A 19,458-nucleotide genomic window follows, 5' to 3' on the forward strand; every position below is an offset into this window, starting at 1 on the left:
CCCTCCATAAAGAGTACCTGTCACTGCCTATTACTGTCACATTCCCCCGATCCCTCCATAAAGAGTACCTGTCACTGCCTATTACTGTCACATTCCCCCCGATCCCTCCATAAAGAGTACCTGTCACTCCTATTACTGTCACATTCCCCCCGATCCCTCCATAAAGAGTACCTGTCACTGCCTATTACTGTCACATTCCTCCCGATCCCTCCATAAAGAGTACCTGTCACTGCCTATTACTGTCACATCCCCCCCCCCGATCCCTCCATAAAGAGTACCTGTCACTGCCTATTACTGTCGCATTCCCCCCGATCCCTCCATAAAGAGTACCTGTCACTGCCTATTATTGTCACATTCCCCCCCGATCCCTCCATAAAGAGTACCTGTCACTGTCTATTATTGTCACATTCCCCCCGATCCCTCCATAAAGAGTACCTGTCACTGCCTATTACTGTCACATTCCCCCCCATCCCTCCATAAAGAGTACCTGTCACTGCTATTACTGTCACATTTCCCCCCCGATCCCTCCATAAAGAGTACCTGTCACTCCTATTACTGTCACATCCCCCCCGATCCCTCCATAAAGAGTACCTGTCACTGCCTATTACTGTCACATTCCCCCCCATCCCTCCATAAAGAGTACCTGTCACTCCTATTACTGTCACATCCCCCCCGATCCCTCCATAAAGAGTACCTGTCACTCCTATTACTGTCTCATTCCCCCCCGATCCCTCCATAAAGAGTACCTGTCACTGCTATTATTGTCACATTCCCCCCCGATCCCTCCATAAAGAGTACCTGTCACTGCCTATTATTGTCACATTCCCCCCCGATCCCTCCATAAAGAGTACCTGTCACTGCCTATTATTGTCACATTCCCCCCGATCCCTCCATAAAGAGTACCTGTCACTGCCTATTACTGTCACATTCCCCTGATCCCTCCATAAAGAGTACCTGTCACTCCTATTACTGTCACATTCCCCCCGATCCCTCCATAAAGAGTACCTGTCACTGCCTATTACTGTCACATTCCCCCCGATCCCTCCATAAAGAGTACCTGTCACTCCTATTACTGTCACATTCCCCCCGATCCCTCCATAAAGAGTACCTGTCACTGCCTATTACTGTCACATTCCCCCCGATCCCTCCATAAAGAGTACCTGTCACTCCTACTACTGTCACATTCCCCCCGATCCCTCCATAAAGAGTACCTGTCACTCCTATTACTGTCACATTCCCCCCGATCCCTCCATAAAGAGTACCTGTCACTCCTATTACTGTCACATTCCCCCCCGATCCCTCCATAAAGAGTACCTGTCACTCCTATTACTGTCACATTCCCCCCGATCCCTCCATAAAGAGTACCTGTCACTGCCGATTACTGTCACATTCCCCCCCGATCCTTCCCCAAAGAGTACCTGTCACTGCATATTTAAAGTGATCAGGTTTTTTTTTTTTTTTTAAAACAGTGTTAAAAATAAAAAATAAAATAAAATAAATAGAAAAAAAAAAAATTAAGGCACCCCTGTCGCAGGAAAGAAAACACATATGTAAGTCGCTCCCGCGAATGAAAACGCTGTTCAAATCACACATGTGAGGTATTGCAGCAATCGTCAGAGGGAGAGGAATACTTCTTAAAAAAGACCTCCTCTGTAATTCTAAACTGGTAACTGTTAAAAATTAAAAGTTAAAAGATTTTTTAAGTACCGTAGTTTGTCGCCATTCCACAAGTGTGCGCAATTTTAAATTTTAAACCGAAACATATTAGGTATCTATTTACTTGGCGTGACATCATCTTTCACAATATACAAAAAAGTTGGGCTAACTTTACTCTTTCGTTTTTTTTAGATTCAGTCAAATGTATTTTTTCCAAAAAAAAATTAAGTTTGAAAGATCGATGCGCAAATACCGCGTGACAAAAAATATTGCAATGACCGCCATTTTATTTTCCATAGTCTTTGCTAAAAAAATATATATAATGTTTGGGGGTTCTAAGTAGTTTTCTAGCAAAAAAGTGTCAGAAATAGGCCCGGTCCTTAAGTGGGTAAACACACTGTATATAGCTGGTTGCTAAGGAGCAAGATGGGAAGCTGGCTGCCACAACCTTAGCAACTGATGAGTAATCAGCTGTAAGCGGAGAACTGAATGTAAAAAAAGAATTTCCAGCAAAAAAAAAAATGGCGTGGGCCCCCCCCCCCCCTCCCAATCTGTACTAGGCCCTTTGGATTTGGAGGGAAACCCACGCTAAAACTTAAAAAATGCCATGGGGTCCCCCTCAAAATTCATACCAGGCCCTTATCCCAGCATGCAGCCCGGCAGGTCAGGAAAGGAAGGGTGAAGAGCGAGTGAGCCCCCCCCCCCAACCATACCAGGTCACATGCCCTCAACATGGGGGTGTAGCTTTGGGGCAGGGGGGGCTCTACCTCTGCTCACCTTGTCCCCATGTTAATGGGGACAAGGGCGTCTTCTTCACAACCCTGGGCTGAGGTTATGAGGGTCTGCAGGCGGGGAGGTTATCGGAATCTGGAAGCCTCCTTTAACAAGGGGGCCCCCACACCCCAAATCACCTTGTCCCCATGTTAATGGGGACAAGGGCCTCTTCTCCACAACCCTGAGCTGAGGTTGTGAGGGTCTGCGTGCGGGGAGGTTATCGGAATCTGGAAGCCTCCTTTAACAAGGGGGCCCCCACACCCCAAAGCACCTTGTCCCCATTGCCTCTTCTCCACAACCCTGGGCTGAGGTTGTGAGGGTCTGCCGCCAGGGAGGTTATCTTAATCTGGAAGCCTCCTTTAACAAGGGGGCCCCAAAGCACCTTGTCGCCATGGTAATGGGGACAAGGGCCTCTTACCCACAACCCTGGGCTGAGGTTGTGAGGGTCTGCGGGCGGGAAGGTTATCGGAATCTGGAAGCCTCCTTTAACAAGGGGGCCCCCACACCCCAAAGCACCCTGTCCCCATGTTAATGGGGACAAGGGCCTCTTACCCACAACCCTGGGCTGAGGTTGTGGGGGTCTGCGGGCGGGGAGGTTATCTTAATCTGGAAGCCTCCTTTAACAAGGGGGCCCCAAAGCACCTTGTCGCCATGTTAATGGGGGACAAGGGCCTCTTCTCCACAACCCTGGGCTGAGGTTGTGGGGGTCTGCGGGCGGGGAGGTTATCTTAATCTGGAAGCCTCCTTTAACAAGGGGGCCCCAAAGCACCTTGTCGCCATGGTAATGGGGACAAGGGCCTCTTCCCAACAACCCTGAGCTGAGGTTGTGAGGGTCTGCGGGCGGGAAGGTTATCGGAATCTGGAAGCCTCCTTTAACAAGGGGGCCCCCACGCCCCAAAGCACCTTGTCCCCATGTTAATGGGGACAAGGGCCTCTTACCCACAACCCTGGGCTGAGGTTGTGGGGGTCTGCGGGCGGGGAGGTTATCTTAATCTGGAAGCCTCCTTTAACAAGGGGGCCCCCACGCCCCAAAGCACCTTGTCCCTCATGTGAAGGAGTATGGGTTACATAGTACCCCCACCTACTTACCAAAAAAGTGTAAATATAAATAAAGACATTACAAGAGTTTTTGACAAGTCCTGATGACTCATCGGTTGTTAAGGACATGGCTGCTGGCTTCCCGGCTCGTTCCTTAGCAACCAGCTATAAACAGTGTGTTAAAGTGAAAAAAAAAATGCAAAACGCATTAAAAAAAAGGCATCAACGACACAAAACTTGCATTTTTGGTGCGGCTCCATTGAAGTCTATTACACGCAAAACGCAATCTGCTGCGGGAAACAAAAACCCCTGACCCTTTCCCAAAAAACGCACTGGCTGAAAAACGCATAGATGTGAACGTGTACCATAGGGCACCATGTTAAATGGAATGCAAAATACAAAATGCACTAAACGCAAAGGGGTGACCGTAGAGTAAAGCAGGAGTGAAAAAACAGACAAAACTTTTTTTTTTTTAATCTTGCAGCTGACTCCGTTGAAGATGCAAAACAATGGAAAGTCGGATTGAACATATTGCTGGAGGAAGTGAAGAATTTACCTACCCTGGCCATTATAGAAGGGTGAGTTCCACTATTTGATACGTTGTAGCAGAAGATTGTCTGAAGAACTGCACCAGCAGCAGACAGAGGAAGTATTATTAATTATTAAAGAGAACTATAGAGGTGCTGCCCATTCAAATACATCAACAATACAAAGTGTACATCCCATGATACAGTGCTCAAGCCTAACACTGTTAGGTCATCAATCCATGGTGGACCCGGCGCTGGAATTTTCCCACCTGGGCTGCAGACATCACAGGAGGCTTCATGTGTCCTGGACCTCAATGTATTGAAGGGGCTTGGGAGGGGGCTGAGAGGATCTCTAGTTTAAAGCTTACATTTATATTAAACCCTCCCAACGCACCCTCTTTGCCCACTATTCTGGCGCTCTGTTAGAGCCACGGCAAAATACTCAGGTATATGGGAACGCGTGACCTTCACCCATTATAATGTGACCTCCCTCTATGATGATGTGACATTCCCCCATTTTGATGTGACCTCCTCCCATGATGATGTCACCTCCCTCTATGATGATGTAACCTCTGCCCATGCATTATATTATCTCCTCCCATGATGATGTGTCCTTCCCTCTATGATGATGTGACCTCCCCCCATGATAAGAACTTCTCCCATGATGATGTGCCCCCCCCCCCCCCACCATAAAGATGTAACCACCTTTCATAATGATGTGACCTCCTCCATGATGATGTGACCTCCTCCATGATGATGTGACCTTCTCCATGATGATGTGACCTCCTTCTATGATGATATGATCTCCCCCCCATGATAATGTGACCTTTCCACATTATGATATGACCTCCTCCAATGATGATGTGACCTACGCCCCTGTTTATTTGACCTCCCCCATGATGGTGTGACCTCCTGCCATGTTGATGTGACCTCCTCCCATGATGTGACCTCCTCCCATGATGTGACCTCCTCCCATGATGATATGATCTTCTCCCATGATGATGTGACCTTCCCTCTATGTTGATGTGACCTTCCCCCCATGATTATGTGACCTCCCCCCATAATGTTATGACCTTTCCCATGATAAGACCTCCTTCTATGATTATGTGACCTTCTTCAATGATGATATGATCTCCCCCCACGATAATGTGACCTTCTTGCATTATAATATGACCTCCTCCAATGATGATGTGACCTCTCCCATGATGATGTGACCTCCCCCATGATGATGTGACCTTCTCCATGATGATGTGACCTTCTCCGTGATGATGTGACCTCCTTCTATGATGATATGACCTCCTTCTATGATGATATGACCACCTTCAATGATGATATGATCTCCCCCCACGATGATGTGACCTCCCCCCATTATGATATGACCTCTTCCAATGATGCTGTGACCTACTCCCATGATGATGTGACTTTCCCTCTTGATGATGTGACCTCCCCCCCATGATTATGTGACCTCCCCCCATGATGTTATGATCTTCCCCATGATAAGTCCTCCTTCTATGATGATGTGACCTTCCCCATGATAATGTGACCTTTCCACATTATGATATGACCTCCTCCAATGATGATGTGACCTACGCCCCTGATTATTTGACCTCCCCATGATGATGTGACCTTCCCCCATGATGGTGTGACCTCCCCCATGATGATGTGACCTTCCCCCCATGATGATGTGACCTTCTTCAATGATGATATGATTTCCCCCCATGATAATGTGACCTTCCCACATTATGATATGACCTCCTCCAATAATGATGTGACCTACGCCCCTGATTATTTGACCTCCCCCATGATGATGTGACCTTCCCCCCATGATGATGTGACCTTCCCCCCATGATGGTGTGACCTCCCCCATGATGATGTGACCTTCCCCCCATGATGATGTGACCTTCCCCCATGATGGTGTGACCTCCTGCCATGATGATGTGAACTCCCCCCATGATAATGTGACCTCCTCCCATGATGTGACCTCCTCCCATGATGTGACCTCCTCCCATGATGTGAACTCCCCCCATGATGATGTGACCTCCTCCCATGATGATGTGACCTCTCCCTATGATAATATGACCGTAACCAATGATGATGTGACCTTCCCTCTTGATGATGTGACCTTCCCACCATGATTATGTGACCTCCCCGCATTATGATATGACCTCCTCCAATGATGATTTGACCTCCCCCATGATGATTTGACCTTCCCCCCATGATGATGTGACCTTCCCCCCATGATGATGTGACCTTCCCCCATGATGATGTGACCTCCTGCCATGATGATTTGACCTCTCCTCATGATGATGTGACCTCCTCCCATGATGATGTGACCTCTCCCTATGATAATATGACCGTAACCAATGATGATGTGACCTCCTCCTATGATAATGGGACCTCCCGCCATGACGATGTGACCTTCCCCCATGATGATTTGACCTCTCCTCATGATGATATGATCTTCTCCCATGATGATGTGACCTCTACCTATGATAATGGGACCTCCCGCCATGACGATGTGACCTCCCACCATGATCACGTGATCAGAAGCACAACCCCGCAATTACTTTAGAGTCCCCCCTTTCACATCAAAAACCTCCACCAAGACATCAGAGCCCCCCCTTTTGCATCAGAGTCCCCCTTTTCACATCAGAAACCTCCTACTAATACATCAGAGCCCCCCTTTCACATCAGAGCCCCCCTTTCACATCAGATTCTCCCATTCACATCACAGTCCCCCCTTTATGTCAGAGCCCCCCTTTCACATTAGAGTCTTCCTTTCACATCAGTCTCCCTGTTCAGATCAGAGCCCCCCTTTCATATCAGAAGCCCCACCATCATATCAGAGTTGCTGAGGGCCGGGTAAAATCTTCTAGCTGCCTGAATGTGGCCTGTGGGCCTTGGTTTGGAGACCCCCTGCTTTAAGCCCTATCTCTCCTTTACTGCAGTCCTGATAAACTAGCCATGACACATCATGCTGCTCATTATGCCATTATGTAGATGCAGGTGTAGCGCGGCTGCACATAACTTAACTGATATCTCTGTTGTTCACAGTTGGCTGAGGAAGCAGATATACTCGGTGGATCAGACCCGGAGGAACAGGTAAGACCGCATTCCTTTTCTTATATCACATTCCTGGAGCTGAGACCGTGTTTTCTGCTCTCCATTACACTGACAGCAAAACGCGTTCTCACCGCCGCGCTCCCAGGAGGAGAGGTGTCAGCCGGCCTCTGCCTGCATTGCAATAAGGAGCTGTGATTGAGATGCAACCCGAATCACAGCCATGAATTCTCTGCTCCAAACTAGCCAATACACACAATGCAGTTCAATTCAATAGACATGCGCAGAGCGAAAAAAAAAACTGTTTAATTTTGTTTTATTTCGATTCATTAATTACACAAATTAATTTAATTCCTTTTTGGTTTTTTGTTTTGTTTATTCGAATTCAATTGAGTTCAATTCAACCGAATTCATAAAATTTGAAAGGAATTCAAATTTGAACTTTATACAAATTCCATTCGAATTCAAATTTTATTCTATTAGAACTTTTGGAAGATGGTTATATTCTTTCTATTCCAATCTATTCTATTGTTTTTTTTTATTTGGGTACAGCGTCGCACGACTGCGTAATTGTCAGTTAAAGTAACGCAGTGCCGAATCGCAAAAAATGGCCTGGTCATTAACTACTTAAGGACCGCCGCCGCAGTTTTACTGCAACAGGCAGCCCCTCCTGCGCAAACCGATGTAGGTATACGTCGGTCGCGCACCTGCAGCTAGGGGGTAAACACGCGCTAGTGGCAGCATGCTCCCGCCCCCACTCGGCAGCGGGGATTCCGATTGCTGCCTGACACCTGCGATCGCTCCCAGCTGAGAGAGAATGGTCAGCTGTTGTAAACACAGCTGACCGTTCTTCTCTCTGGAATGATCACAGAGCGCCTGTGATCCTTCTATATAGGAACACATGTCTCTATGATCATTTCACAAGCCACGCCCCCATACAGTTAGAAACACGCCCCTAGGTACACATTTAACCCCTTGATCACCCACAGTGTTAACCCCTTCCCTGTCAGTGTCATTATTAGTGTCGGTTCACACTACGGCGATCCGACTTCGGGGGCGACCTGTGAAGTCGCGTGCACCGCGAGTTCGGCGCGACTTGCACGGACTTCATATAATGGAAGTCAATGCAAGTCGCTCCAATATCGCCCGGAAGTAGTGTAGGAACTATTTTCTAAGTCGGAGCGACTTGAGTCGCTCCTATTAGAACGGTTCCCATAGCACAGAATGGACCGCGACTTGTCAGGCTGACAAGTCGCCTGACAAGTCGCGGTAGTGTGAACCGGGATTTATAGTAACAGTGCATATTTTTAGCACTGATTACTGTAGTAATGTCACTGGTCCCCCCCAAAAGTGTCAAAAATGTCAGTTAGGGGTCCGATCTGTCCGCCGCAAGGTCGCAGTCCCGCTAAAAATCGCAGATCGCCGCCATTACTGGTAAAAAAAATAAAAATAAAAAAAATAATATAAATCTTTCCCGTAGTTTGTAGACGCGATAACTTTTGCTGCGCAAACCAATCAAAATATGCTTATTGCGATTTTTTTTTTTTTTACAAAAAATATCTAGCAGACACCAATTTGGCCTAAAATGTTAAAAAATATAGATTTTAAATTTTTTTTTTGGGGAATGTTATATAGCAGAAAGTGAAAAATATATATGCTTATTGCGTTTTTTTTTTTTTTTTTTTTTACAAAAAATATGTAGGAGAAAACAAATTGGCCTAAAATGTTAAAAAAATTTATATTTTTAATTTTTTTTTTTTTTTTTTTAAGGAATGTTATATAGCAGAAAGTGAAAAATATGTACGCTTATTGCGATTTTTTTTTTTACAAAAAAATATGTAGCAGAAAACAAATTGGCCTAAAATGTTAAAAAAATTTCGATTTTTAATTTTTTTTTTTTGGGAATGTTATATAGCAGAAAGTGAAAAATATATATATATATATATATATTTTTTTCAGAACTGTCGCTCATTTTTTGTTTATAGCGCAAAAAATAAAAATCCCACAGGTGATCAAATACCACCAAAAGAAATCTCTATTTGTAGGAAAAACAGGACATCAATTTTATTTCGGTACAGCGTCGCACGACCGCGCAATTGTCAGTTGAAGTAACGCAGTGACGAATCACAAAATATGGCAGGGTTATTAAGGGGGCAAATCCTTCCAGTCCAGAAGTGGTTAAAGTGCTCCTGCAGATTGATGGGCACGGAACGTTTGTCTTCACCCTAAGGATTGGCAGCTTTCCTCCGCTGGTACATTGTGCGCTGGAAGTCCGGGGATCAGAGGGGCGGCTCTAGGAGGGAACACAGGAAGCGCCATTCTTATAACTTCTGAAAGACGCAGAATGTTTTGTTTCTTTTTCCAGGAAATCACATTATAGCCAATTCAGTTCTAATAATAAAAAGAACAGCTGCCGAGTATTTTGTAATAATAGTGAACGGAACACAAACACAGAAATCTAAACTTTTTCCCAGAATTATACAAATAATTCTATTCAACCACTTCAGCCCCGGAAGGTTTTACCCCCTTAATGACCAGGCCATTTTTTGCGATTCGGCACTGCGTTACTTTAACGGATAATTGCGCTGTCGTTCGACGCTGTACCCAAATAAAATTGATGTACTTTTTTTCCCACCAACAGAGATTTCTTTTGGTGGTATTTGATCAGCTGTGCGATTTTTATTTTTTGTGCTGTAAACAAAAAAAGAGCGACAATTCTGAAAAAAAAAAACAATATTTTTCACTTTCTGCTATATAACATTCCCGAAAAAAAAATTAAAAATTAACATTTTAGGCCAATCTGTTTTCTGCTACATATTTTTGGTAAAAAAAATCTCAATAAGCGTATTTTGATTGGTTTGCGCAAAAATGATCACGTCTACAAACTACGGGAAAGATTTATGTCATTTTTACTGTTTTTTTTTTTACTAGTAATGGCGGCGATCTGCGATTTTTATTGGGACTGCGACATTGCGGCGGACAGATCAGACCCCTAACTGACATTTTTGACCATTTTGGGGGGAACCAGTGAAATTACTACAGTAATCAGTGCTAAAAATATGCAATGTCACTGTAATAATGACACTGGCAGGGAAGGGGCTAACACTGTGGGTAATCAAGGGGTTAAATGTGAGCCTAGGGGAGTGATTCTAACTGTGGGGGAGGCGTGGCTTGTGTAATGACCGTAGAGACCTGTGATCCTATATAGAAGGATCACATGAGCTCTGTGATCATCCCAGGGAGAAGAACTGTCAGATGTGTTTACAACAGCTGACCGTCCTTCTCTCTCATCAGGGAGCGATCGCGGGTGTCAGGCGGTAATCGCTGCATCACTGCCCACTGCATCGGAGTCCCCAATAACGAGTGGGGGCGGGAGCGTGTACTGGAAGAGGGGGAATTTTCGTTTGGGGAGAATTTTGGCTTGCACAGGGGTAAGTGTGAAGACCAGTGCTCACATTTTTTTGGAGGTAAGGGAAAGGATTTTTGCTGACACAATGCTCATACATTTTGAGGTGGGGGGGCGCCATTCAGCATCTTTACCCTGGGCACTGGATATCCTTGTCCCAGCACTACCGAGCAGATCCCTATTCTTATCACTATTCTTATCCCTATTCTTTTCCCTATTCCTTTCCCTATTCTTATCCCTATTCCTTTCCCTATTCTTTTCACTATTCTTATCCTATTCTTATCCCTATTCTTATCCCTATTCTTATCCCTATTCTTATCTCTATTCTTATCCCTATTCTTATCTCTATTCTTATCCCTATTCTTATCTCTATTCTTATCCCTATTCTTATCCTTATTCTTATTCTTATCCCTATTCTTATCCCTATTCTTATCCCTATTCTTATCTCTATTCTTATCCCTATTCTTATCTCTATTCTTATCCCTATTCTTATCCCTATTCTTATCCTTATTCTTATCCCTATTATTTTCCCTATTCTTATCCCTATTCTTATCTCTATTCTTATCCCTATTCTTATCTCTATTCTTATCCCTATTCTTATCCTTATTCTTATCCCTATTCTTATCCCTATTCTTATCCCTATTCTTATCCCTATTCTTATCCTTATTCTTATCCCTATTCTTATCTCTATTCTTATCCCTATTCTTTTCCCTATTCTTTTCCCTATTCCTATCCCTATTCTTTTCCCTTTTCTTTTCCCTATTCTTATCTCTATTCTTTTCCCTATTCCTATCCCTATCCCTATTCTTTTCCCTATTCTTATCCCTATTCTTATCCCTATCCTTATGCCTATTCTTATCCCTATTCCTATTCCTATTCTTATCCCTATTCTTATCCTTATTCTTATCCCTATCCTTATCCCTATTCTTATCCTTATACTTATCCCTATTCTTATCCCTATTCTTTTCCCTATTCTTATCCCTATTCTTTTCCCTATTCTTATCCCTATTCTTATCCCTATCCTTATGCCTATTCTTATCCCTATTCTTTTCTAAATAGTCTTTGGAAACTTTTCCCATATACTTTTTCACAAATAATACTAAATCTCCCCCTCCATGATGAAGATGATGTGATTTGGGTGTAGGGACTCTTTATTAGGTGATTTATCTATTTCATGCTGGCAGAATGAGGTGCAGCCCAGAGCCAGGTTTTCTCCTTGCACGGACAGTGGTAGGTAACTCTGCGACTGAGCACAGACCAGTAAAACTGGGGCACATCTTCATTACCTCACCTTCATTTCTCCGCCAGTCTTTTTATATCAGGGAGAACGCTGCGATACACAAAGGCGAGGAAAGGTCACACATCCAGACTGGAAAACAATAACTGTTCCTCGGTACCGCAGAGTGCATGAACACGGCACAGCCAACCAGACGGCTCATTATGGGGCTCACAAATCACACATTATGCACTTTGTAAGAAACTTTTCAGCCACGAAGGCTTTAGAATAATATCACTCTATTAATCAGAAATCCTGTTCCTGCCTGCGCCATCACAGACGGGGAAACAGATTTTCATGCCAGACTGGAAACATTTTTAATATATATATTTTTTTTATTTTACATTTGTATTGGAATTTTAATTTAACAGTTTCAACAATACCATTTACAGTTATTTGTTACTTCTGTCTCATTGCTTGGTACATGTAACAACAGTTAGGAAAATGAAGAAAATTACAGGAGTACAAGGTAACAATTAAAGGAGAAAAAAAAATATATATAAAAAATAAAATAAAACACAGTATACGTAATCCACCTACCCCCAATGGGAACTATCTGTGCATTTTTAATATTTGTAACCACTTGCCAACCGCCGCAAGTACATATACTGCGGCGGTCAGCCCCTCCTGGGCAAAGTGACGTACCGGTACGTCACTCGCCCGGGAGCCAATAGGGAGAGGGCGGGCGCCCCTGCCCCCGCTCGTTCACAGGGATCCCCGCGCGAGTGACCGGCGACTCCGATGTCCGCCGGCCACTCGCAATCTCCCGCTGGAGAGGGAGAAAGGCAGGCGGCTGATGTAAACAAAGCATCCTGTCATTCTCCCTGGTGTAACTGCAGAGATCATACGATCCTGCTATGTAGGATCATATGTCTCTGTGGTTACATCACAAGCCACGCCCCTTTACAGTTAGAAGCACGCCCCTAGGGACACACTTAACCCCTTGATCACTAATAAAGTTAACCCCTTCCCTGCCAGTGTCATTTTGACAGTAACAGTGCATATGTATAGCACTGATTACTGTAGTAATGTCACTGGTACCCCCAAAAGTGTCAAAAATGTCAGTCAGGGGTCCGATCTGTCCGCTGCAATGTCGCAGTCCCGCAAAAAAAAAAATCGCAGATCGCCGCCATTACTAGTTAAAAAAAAAAAAACAATAAAAATGACAGAAATCTTTCCCTTAGTTAGTAAACGCAATAACTTTTGCGCAAACCAATCAAAATACGCTTATTGTGATTTTTTTTTACCAAAAATAGCAGAAAACAAATTGGCCTAAAATGTTAAAACATTTTGATTTTTACATTTTTTGGGGGGAATTTCATATAAAAAAATGTAAAAAATACAATTTTTTTCAAAATTGACGCTCTTTTTTTGTTTATAGCGCAAAAAATAAAAACTCGCACGCGTGATCAAATACCACCAAAGGAAAGCTCTGTTTGTGGGAAAAAAGGATGTCAATTTCATTTGGGTACAGCGTCGCACGATCGCGCAATTGTCCGTTACATTCACGCAGTGCCGAATCGCAAAATTGGCCCTGGTCTTTGAGCAGCCAAATCCTCCGGGGCTAAAGTGGTTAATAGAGAGGCTCAGCAGTGACACGCACCTTGATGTAAGCAGTCACAACAAAATTGAAAAAAATTGGGACTTTATATACTGTATACCTCCAATAGAAAATAAACAATAATTAAAACATCACCAATTTTTATTGTATATAAAAAAAAAGATATAAAATATACATTATATTACCAAAAGTAGGAGGATGTACATATGAGATACCCCAAAGGGAAGGAGCTAAGAACAATAAAGAAGATAAATAAGGCTTAAATGGTGAAACCTTTTATATTGTCCTGATACCCTTTTATATGATATACAGTATCTCACAAAAGTAAGTACACCCCTCACATTTTTGTAAATATTTTATTCTATCTTTTCATGTGACAACACTGAAGAAATGACACTTTGCTACAATGTAAAGTAGTGAGTGTACAGCTTGTATAACAGTGTAAATTTACTGTCCCCTCAAAATAACTCAACACACAGCCATTAGTCCTGATTCACACTATCGCGACTTGTCAGGCGACTTGGCCGCCTAACAAGTCGCGGTCCATTCAGTGCAATTGGAACCATTCTAAAGGGACGACTTGCATTGACTTCCATTATGTGAAGTCTGTGCAAGTCGCGCCGAAGTCGCGGTACACTGCGACTTCACTAGTCACCCCCGAAGTCGTGTCGCCATAGTGTGAACCGACTCTTAATGTCTAAACCGCTGGCAACTAAAGTGAGTCACCTCGAGTCTCAAAATCACCTCGACCTTCTCAGTCCTCTACACAAGGAATCTTCTACCTCCAGCGTGGAGTACCATCTCCTAAATGGAGCACACCTGTCCCCAGAAAGGAGCCCCGAGCTATGGCCTGTGATAATAAAGGTTATGCGCACCTGTACACACACCCTGCTGGTCTCTGCCAAGACCTGGACACTGGGTTGGAGGCTTCCTCCCTCCCAAAGCTCTTTGAGTCCTCCAAACTCTGGGACTCAATCTTGGAACACCAAAATCCGGGGAAAGCTGAAAAAAACACCTTTCTCCATTCAGCACAAACATTCCGTAGCCTCACTCTGCATAATTATAAAACCACTCCCATTTACTCTGCACATGGACACAGAGAAACAAACAGCTATTTCTTCAGAAAAACAAAAGGTAGGAATCTGCAACAAAGGATATTACAACCCCTGCAATGGACAGAGATCACCCAGAGGGGAGAGTTTTTTTTTTCTCAACAAAAGTGGAGTTACTCTTTAACTACTTACCGCAAAGTAACGTAGATCTATGTCAGCTAGCTTTGCGTGGTTATACCTGGATGATGCCTCTAGCTAGAGGCATCATCCCGGTACCATTGTTTAGAGCCGGCGGTCAGCTTTCCGGCGGTAACGACCAACGCGGCTTGGGAGCCGCTCAATCGTTACCCCGGTGAGCGGGAGGGGACGCCCCCTCCTCCCGCGGCCTTCCGCGGCTCTGCCCGGGTCTCCCGTCCCACCGGGACGAGTGTATTCAAAAATGCAGTTTTCTGCGTTTTGAATACATGGAGGTGTAGTGGAGGGGTTTGGTGTCTTTTGGACCCTCGATCCCTCCATAAAGAGTACCTGTCACTCCTATTACTGTCACATTCCTCCCCGATCCCTCCATAAAGAGTACCTGTCACTGCCTATTACTGTCACATTCCCCCCAATCCCTCCATAAAGAGTACCTGTCACTCCTATTACTGTCACATTCCCCCCCGATCCCTCCATAAAGAGTACCTGTCACTGCTTATTACTGTCACATTCCCCCCGATCCCTCCATAAAGAGTACCTGTCACTCCTATTACTGTCACATTCCCCCCCGATCCCTCCATAAAGAGTACCTGTCACTGCCTATTACTGTCACATTCCCCCCAATCCCTCCATAAAGAGTACCTGTCACTCCTATTACTGTCACATTCCCCCCGATCCCTCCATAAAGAGTACCTTTCACTCCTATTACTGCCACATTCCCACCGATCCCTCCATAAAGAGTACCTGTCACTGCCTATTACTGTCACATTCCTCCCGATCCCTCCATAAAGAGTACCTGTCACTGCCTATTACTGTCCCATTCCCCCCCCGATCCCTCCATAAAGAGTACCTGTCACTGCCTATTACTGTCACATTCCCCCCGATCCCTCCATAAAGAGTACCTGTCACTGCCTATTACTGTCACATTCCCCCCAATCCCTCCATAAAGAGTACCTGTCACTGCCTATTACTGTCCCATTCCCCCCCCGATCCCTCCATAAAGAGTACCTGTCACTCCTATTACTGTCCCATTCCCCCCTCCGATCCCTCCATAAAGAGTACCTGTCACTGCCTATTACTGTCACATTCCCCCCGATCCCTCCATAAAGAGTACCTGTCACTGCCTATTACTGTCACATTCCCCCCGATCCCTCCATAAAGAGTACCTGTCACTGCCTATTACTGTCCCATTCCCCCCCCGATCCCTCCATAAAGAGTACCTGTCACTCCTATTACTGTCACATTCCCCCCCGATCCCTCCATAAAGAGTACCTGTCACTACCTATTACTGTCACATTCCCCCCAATTCCTCCATAAAGAGTACCTGTCACTCCTATTACTGCCACATTCCCACCGATCCCTCCATAAAGAGTACCTGTCACTGCCTATTACTGTCACCTTCCCCCCGATCCCTCCATAAAGAGTACCTGTCACTGCCTATTACTGTCCCATTCCCCCCCCCCCGATCCCTCCATAAAGAGTACCTGTCACTGCCTATTACTGTCACATTCCCCCCAATCCCTCCATAAAGAGTACCTGTCACTGCCTATTACTGTCACATTCCCACCGATCCCTCCATAAAGAGTACCTGTCACTGCCTATTACTGTCACATTCCCCCCGATCCCTCCATAAAGAGTACCTGTCACTGCCTATTACTGTCACATTCCTCCCCGATCCCTCCATAAAGAGTACCTGTCACTGCTATTACTGTCATATTCCCCCCGATCCCTTCATAAAGAGTACCTGTCACTCCTATTACTGTCACATTCCCCCCGATCCCTTCATAAAGAGTACCTGTCACTGCCTATTACTGTCACATTCCCCCCCGATCCCTCCATAAAGAGTACCTGTCACTGCCTATTACTATCAAATTCCCCCCGATCCCTCCATAAAGAGTACCTGTCACTGCCTATTACTGTCACATTCCCCCCGATCCCTCCATAAAGAGTACCTGTAACTATCTATTACTGTCCCATTCCCCCCCGATCCCTCCATAAAGAGTACCTGTCACTGCCTATTACTGTCCCATTCCCCCTGATCCCTCCATAAAGAGTACCTGTCACTGCCTATTACTGTCAAATTCCCCCCCCCCCCCCCCGATCCCTCCATAAAGAGTACCTGTCACTGCCTATTACTGTCACATTCCCCCCGATCCCTCCATAAAGAGTACTTGTCACTCCTATTACTGTCACATTCCCCCCGATCCCTCCATAAAGAGTACCTGTCACTGCCTATTACTGTCACAAGGGATGTTTACATTGCTTGTGACAGCAATAAAAGTGATCAGATTTTTTTTTTTTTTTAAAAAAAACCTGTGTTAAAGTTAAAAAAAATAAATAGGAAAAAAAAAATAATTTTAGCCGCCCCCGTCGCCGTTAGCTCGCGCACGAAAGAAAACGTATATAGAAGTCGAGCCGCGAATTAAATCGCTGTTCAAACCACACATGTGAGGTATCGCTGCGATCGCCAGAACGTGAGCAATAATTTAAAAAAAAAGAGCTACACTCTAACTCTAAACTGGTAACCGGTAAAACATTTTAAAACGTCGCCTATTGAGATTTCTATTGACCATAGTTTGTAGCCATTCCACGGGTGTGCGCAATTTTAAACCGTAACATGTTGGGTATCTATTTACTCGGCGTGACATCAACTTTACTGTTTAGTTTTTTTTAAATGCAAGTGAAATGTCATTTTTCGTAATATTTCAAAAAAAAATGGCGTTTTAAAGACCGTTGCACAAATACCGCGTGACAAAAAATATTGCAATGACCGCCATTTTATTCTCCAGAGTCTTTGCTAAAAAAAATCTATATAATGTTTGGAGGTTCTAAGTAATTTTCTAGCAAAAAATACTGATTTTAACTTGTAAAAAAAAAGTGTCAAAAATAGGCTTGGGGCTTAGGTGGTTAAAGCTAAACATACAAATTAAATACCTTTATGAAATTTCAGCATGTGTCAGGGAAAACACCTCTCAGAAGCCACTGTGTGTTTGACCTGCGGGCTCAAGTTACCGCAACCAAGTGCCGATCCTCCAGCAGAACTGGTCTAGCTCAGTGACTGATCTCCAAGTGTAAGAAACGGAGTCGCATGCTGGCAATGATCACCACTAGGGATGATCGAACAGTTCGGGTCGACCATTGGTTCGACCCGAACATTGGGTGTTCGAAATTCGGCCGAATCACACCTATAAATATGTATGTGTATAAATACATATAAGTGTGTGTGTATATATACCCCTATACAGAAGTTCAGATGTTTTGCCTGCCTCCAAAGACCCACAAAAAATGCCCAAAAAAACGCCTGCGCCAAAAAAAAAACGCCCAGGTGTGTTATTTTGGGGATTTTTTGTGGGTCTTTGGAGGCAGGCAAAACATCTGAACTTCTGTATAGGGGTATATATACACACACACTTATATGTATTTATACACATACACACATATAGGTGTGAAAGGAGAGAAGCCATATGGGTGTTAATTATTTCATTAGAGCAAGTATAGTGTTCTGCTACTTTCACACCTATATATGTGTATGTGTATATATACATATGTGTGTGTGTATATATACCCCTACACAGAAGTTCTGATGTTATGCCTGCCTCCAATAACCCCCAAAAAATGCCCAAAAAAACGCTTGCTACAAAACCGGCAAGGTGTGAAAATAGCGAAGCCATATCCCTGTTCTACAAGTGTTCTAATACAAACAATCTTTTGTTTTCTGGTTCTGGACATGCTACAGAGCTGAAACTTCACAGGTTCACTTTTTAGACCCCCCCCCCAGACACTAAATCCAAAGAAATCTAATTTTTTTTTCAATAATTTTTCAATAATTGGCTCTCTATCAAAAATGACAATTTCTAAGAACTTTTTTTTGTGTGATTAATAGTCTCTGTGGCATGACCCATAACCCTATGCACTTTTTAGGGGCATTTATTGGGTTTTAGGGCTTCAAAATGGGGTTTTTTGATTACCGAAGTTCGGGTCCCATTGATTTCAATGGGGTTCTGAAATCCGGGCCGAACTTTCTGGAAGTTCTGGTGTTCTGGTCGAACCAAACTTTTGAAAAGTTTGATCATCCCTAATCACCACTATAGCAAAAATCCAAAGACTGGCTTCAGCTTAATCTTCTCCCATGAAGACACACCTCTCTAACGCATTTCACCCCTATAGGACTTAATCGTAGAGATCATGTTGAAGCCCAATTGGCGTGAAACCTGTCAGTGGGGTGTGTCCTCATGGGAGGAGATTGAACTGAAGCCAGTCATTTTGCTATGGTGGTGGTGGTGGTGCACTTTGACAGTATGCAGCTCCATTTCTTACACTTGGACATATATGAAACTGCTTTTTCTGTCAAAAGAATTGTAGGCCAGAGGAAAACCAGGAACTCCTGAGCTGCTTGCTTGTTCCAGGTCGTTGCACTGACGCCAAAGGTATCAACATAACAGCCAGGCAACTAGCATTGTCAGAAGGAGTCTGGCAGTAGCAGCTGATGTTCTTTCCTTAATCTGAATGTTGGACTTTCAGTGATCAATGTGTCTTTTACTTTCTCAGCATTAGCACACGAGAACTGAAGACCATCCTTCCACAGACCAACTTCAAAGTCAGCAGCGTGAAGTACCTGAAGGACAAGTTACTGGTAAATACCTTGACGCTATGTGAAAAGAAACCAATACGTGCCGGTCCAGCACTGAGACCAGAACCAGAGAACAGAATTTCTTCTTCTATCTCACTGGCGGTAGCACAAAGAATACTTTATACTTCCTAATTCAGAACTTTGGCCATGCCTTGGACCAGTGATGGGGAACCTTGGCACCCCAGATATTTTGGAACTACATTTCCCATGATGCTCAACTACACTGCGGAGTGCATGAGCATCATGGGGATGTAGTTCCAAAACATCTGGGGTGCCAAGGTTC

The 19,458-nt window shown here is 44.3% G+C and overlaps 1 protein-coding gene across 5 annotated transcripts in view; it reads left to right on the forward strand.

Moving 5' to 3' along the window:
- Window positions 1-19,458, forward strand: part of PLCG2 (phospholipase C gamma 2) — a 237,264-nt gene that overhangs the window by 98,070 nt on the left and 119,736 nt on the right. For all 5 annotated transcript variants that reach the window (XM_082269676.1, XM_082269679.1, XM_082269680.1 and 2 more), the window contains exons 4-6: window positions 3,953-4,046; window positions 7,050-7,097; window positions 19,094-19,178. In XM_082269676.1, coding sequence (XP_082125802.1) covers window positions 3,953-4,046; window positions 7,050-7,097; window positions 19,094-19,178 — 227 coding nt within the window. The remainder of the gene's footprint in view (window positions 1-3,952; window positions 4,047-7,049; window positions 7,098-19,093; window positions 19,179-19,458) is intronic.

This window comes from Pelophylax lessonae (genome assembly GCF_965119305.1).
Source record: "Pelophylax lessonae genome assembly, chromosome: 10".
NCBI classification, from domain to species: Eukaryota; Metazoa; Chordata; class Amphibia; order Anura; family Ranidae; genus Pelophylax; species Pelophylax lessonae.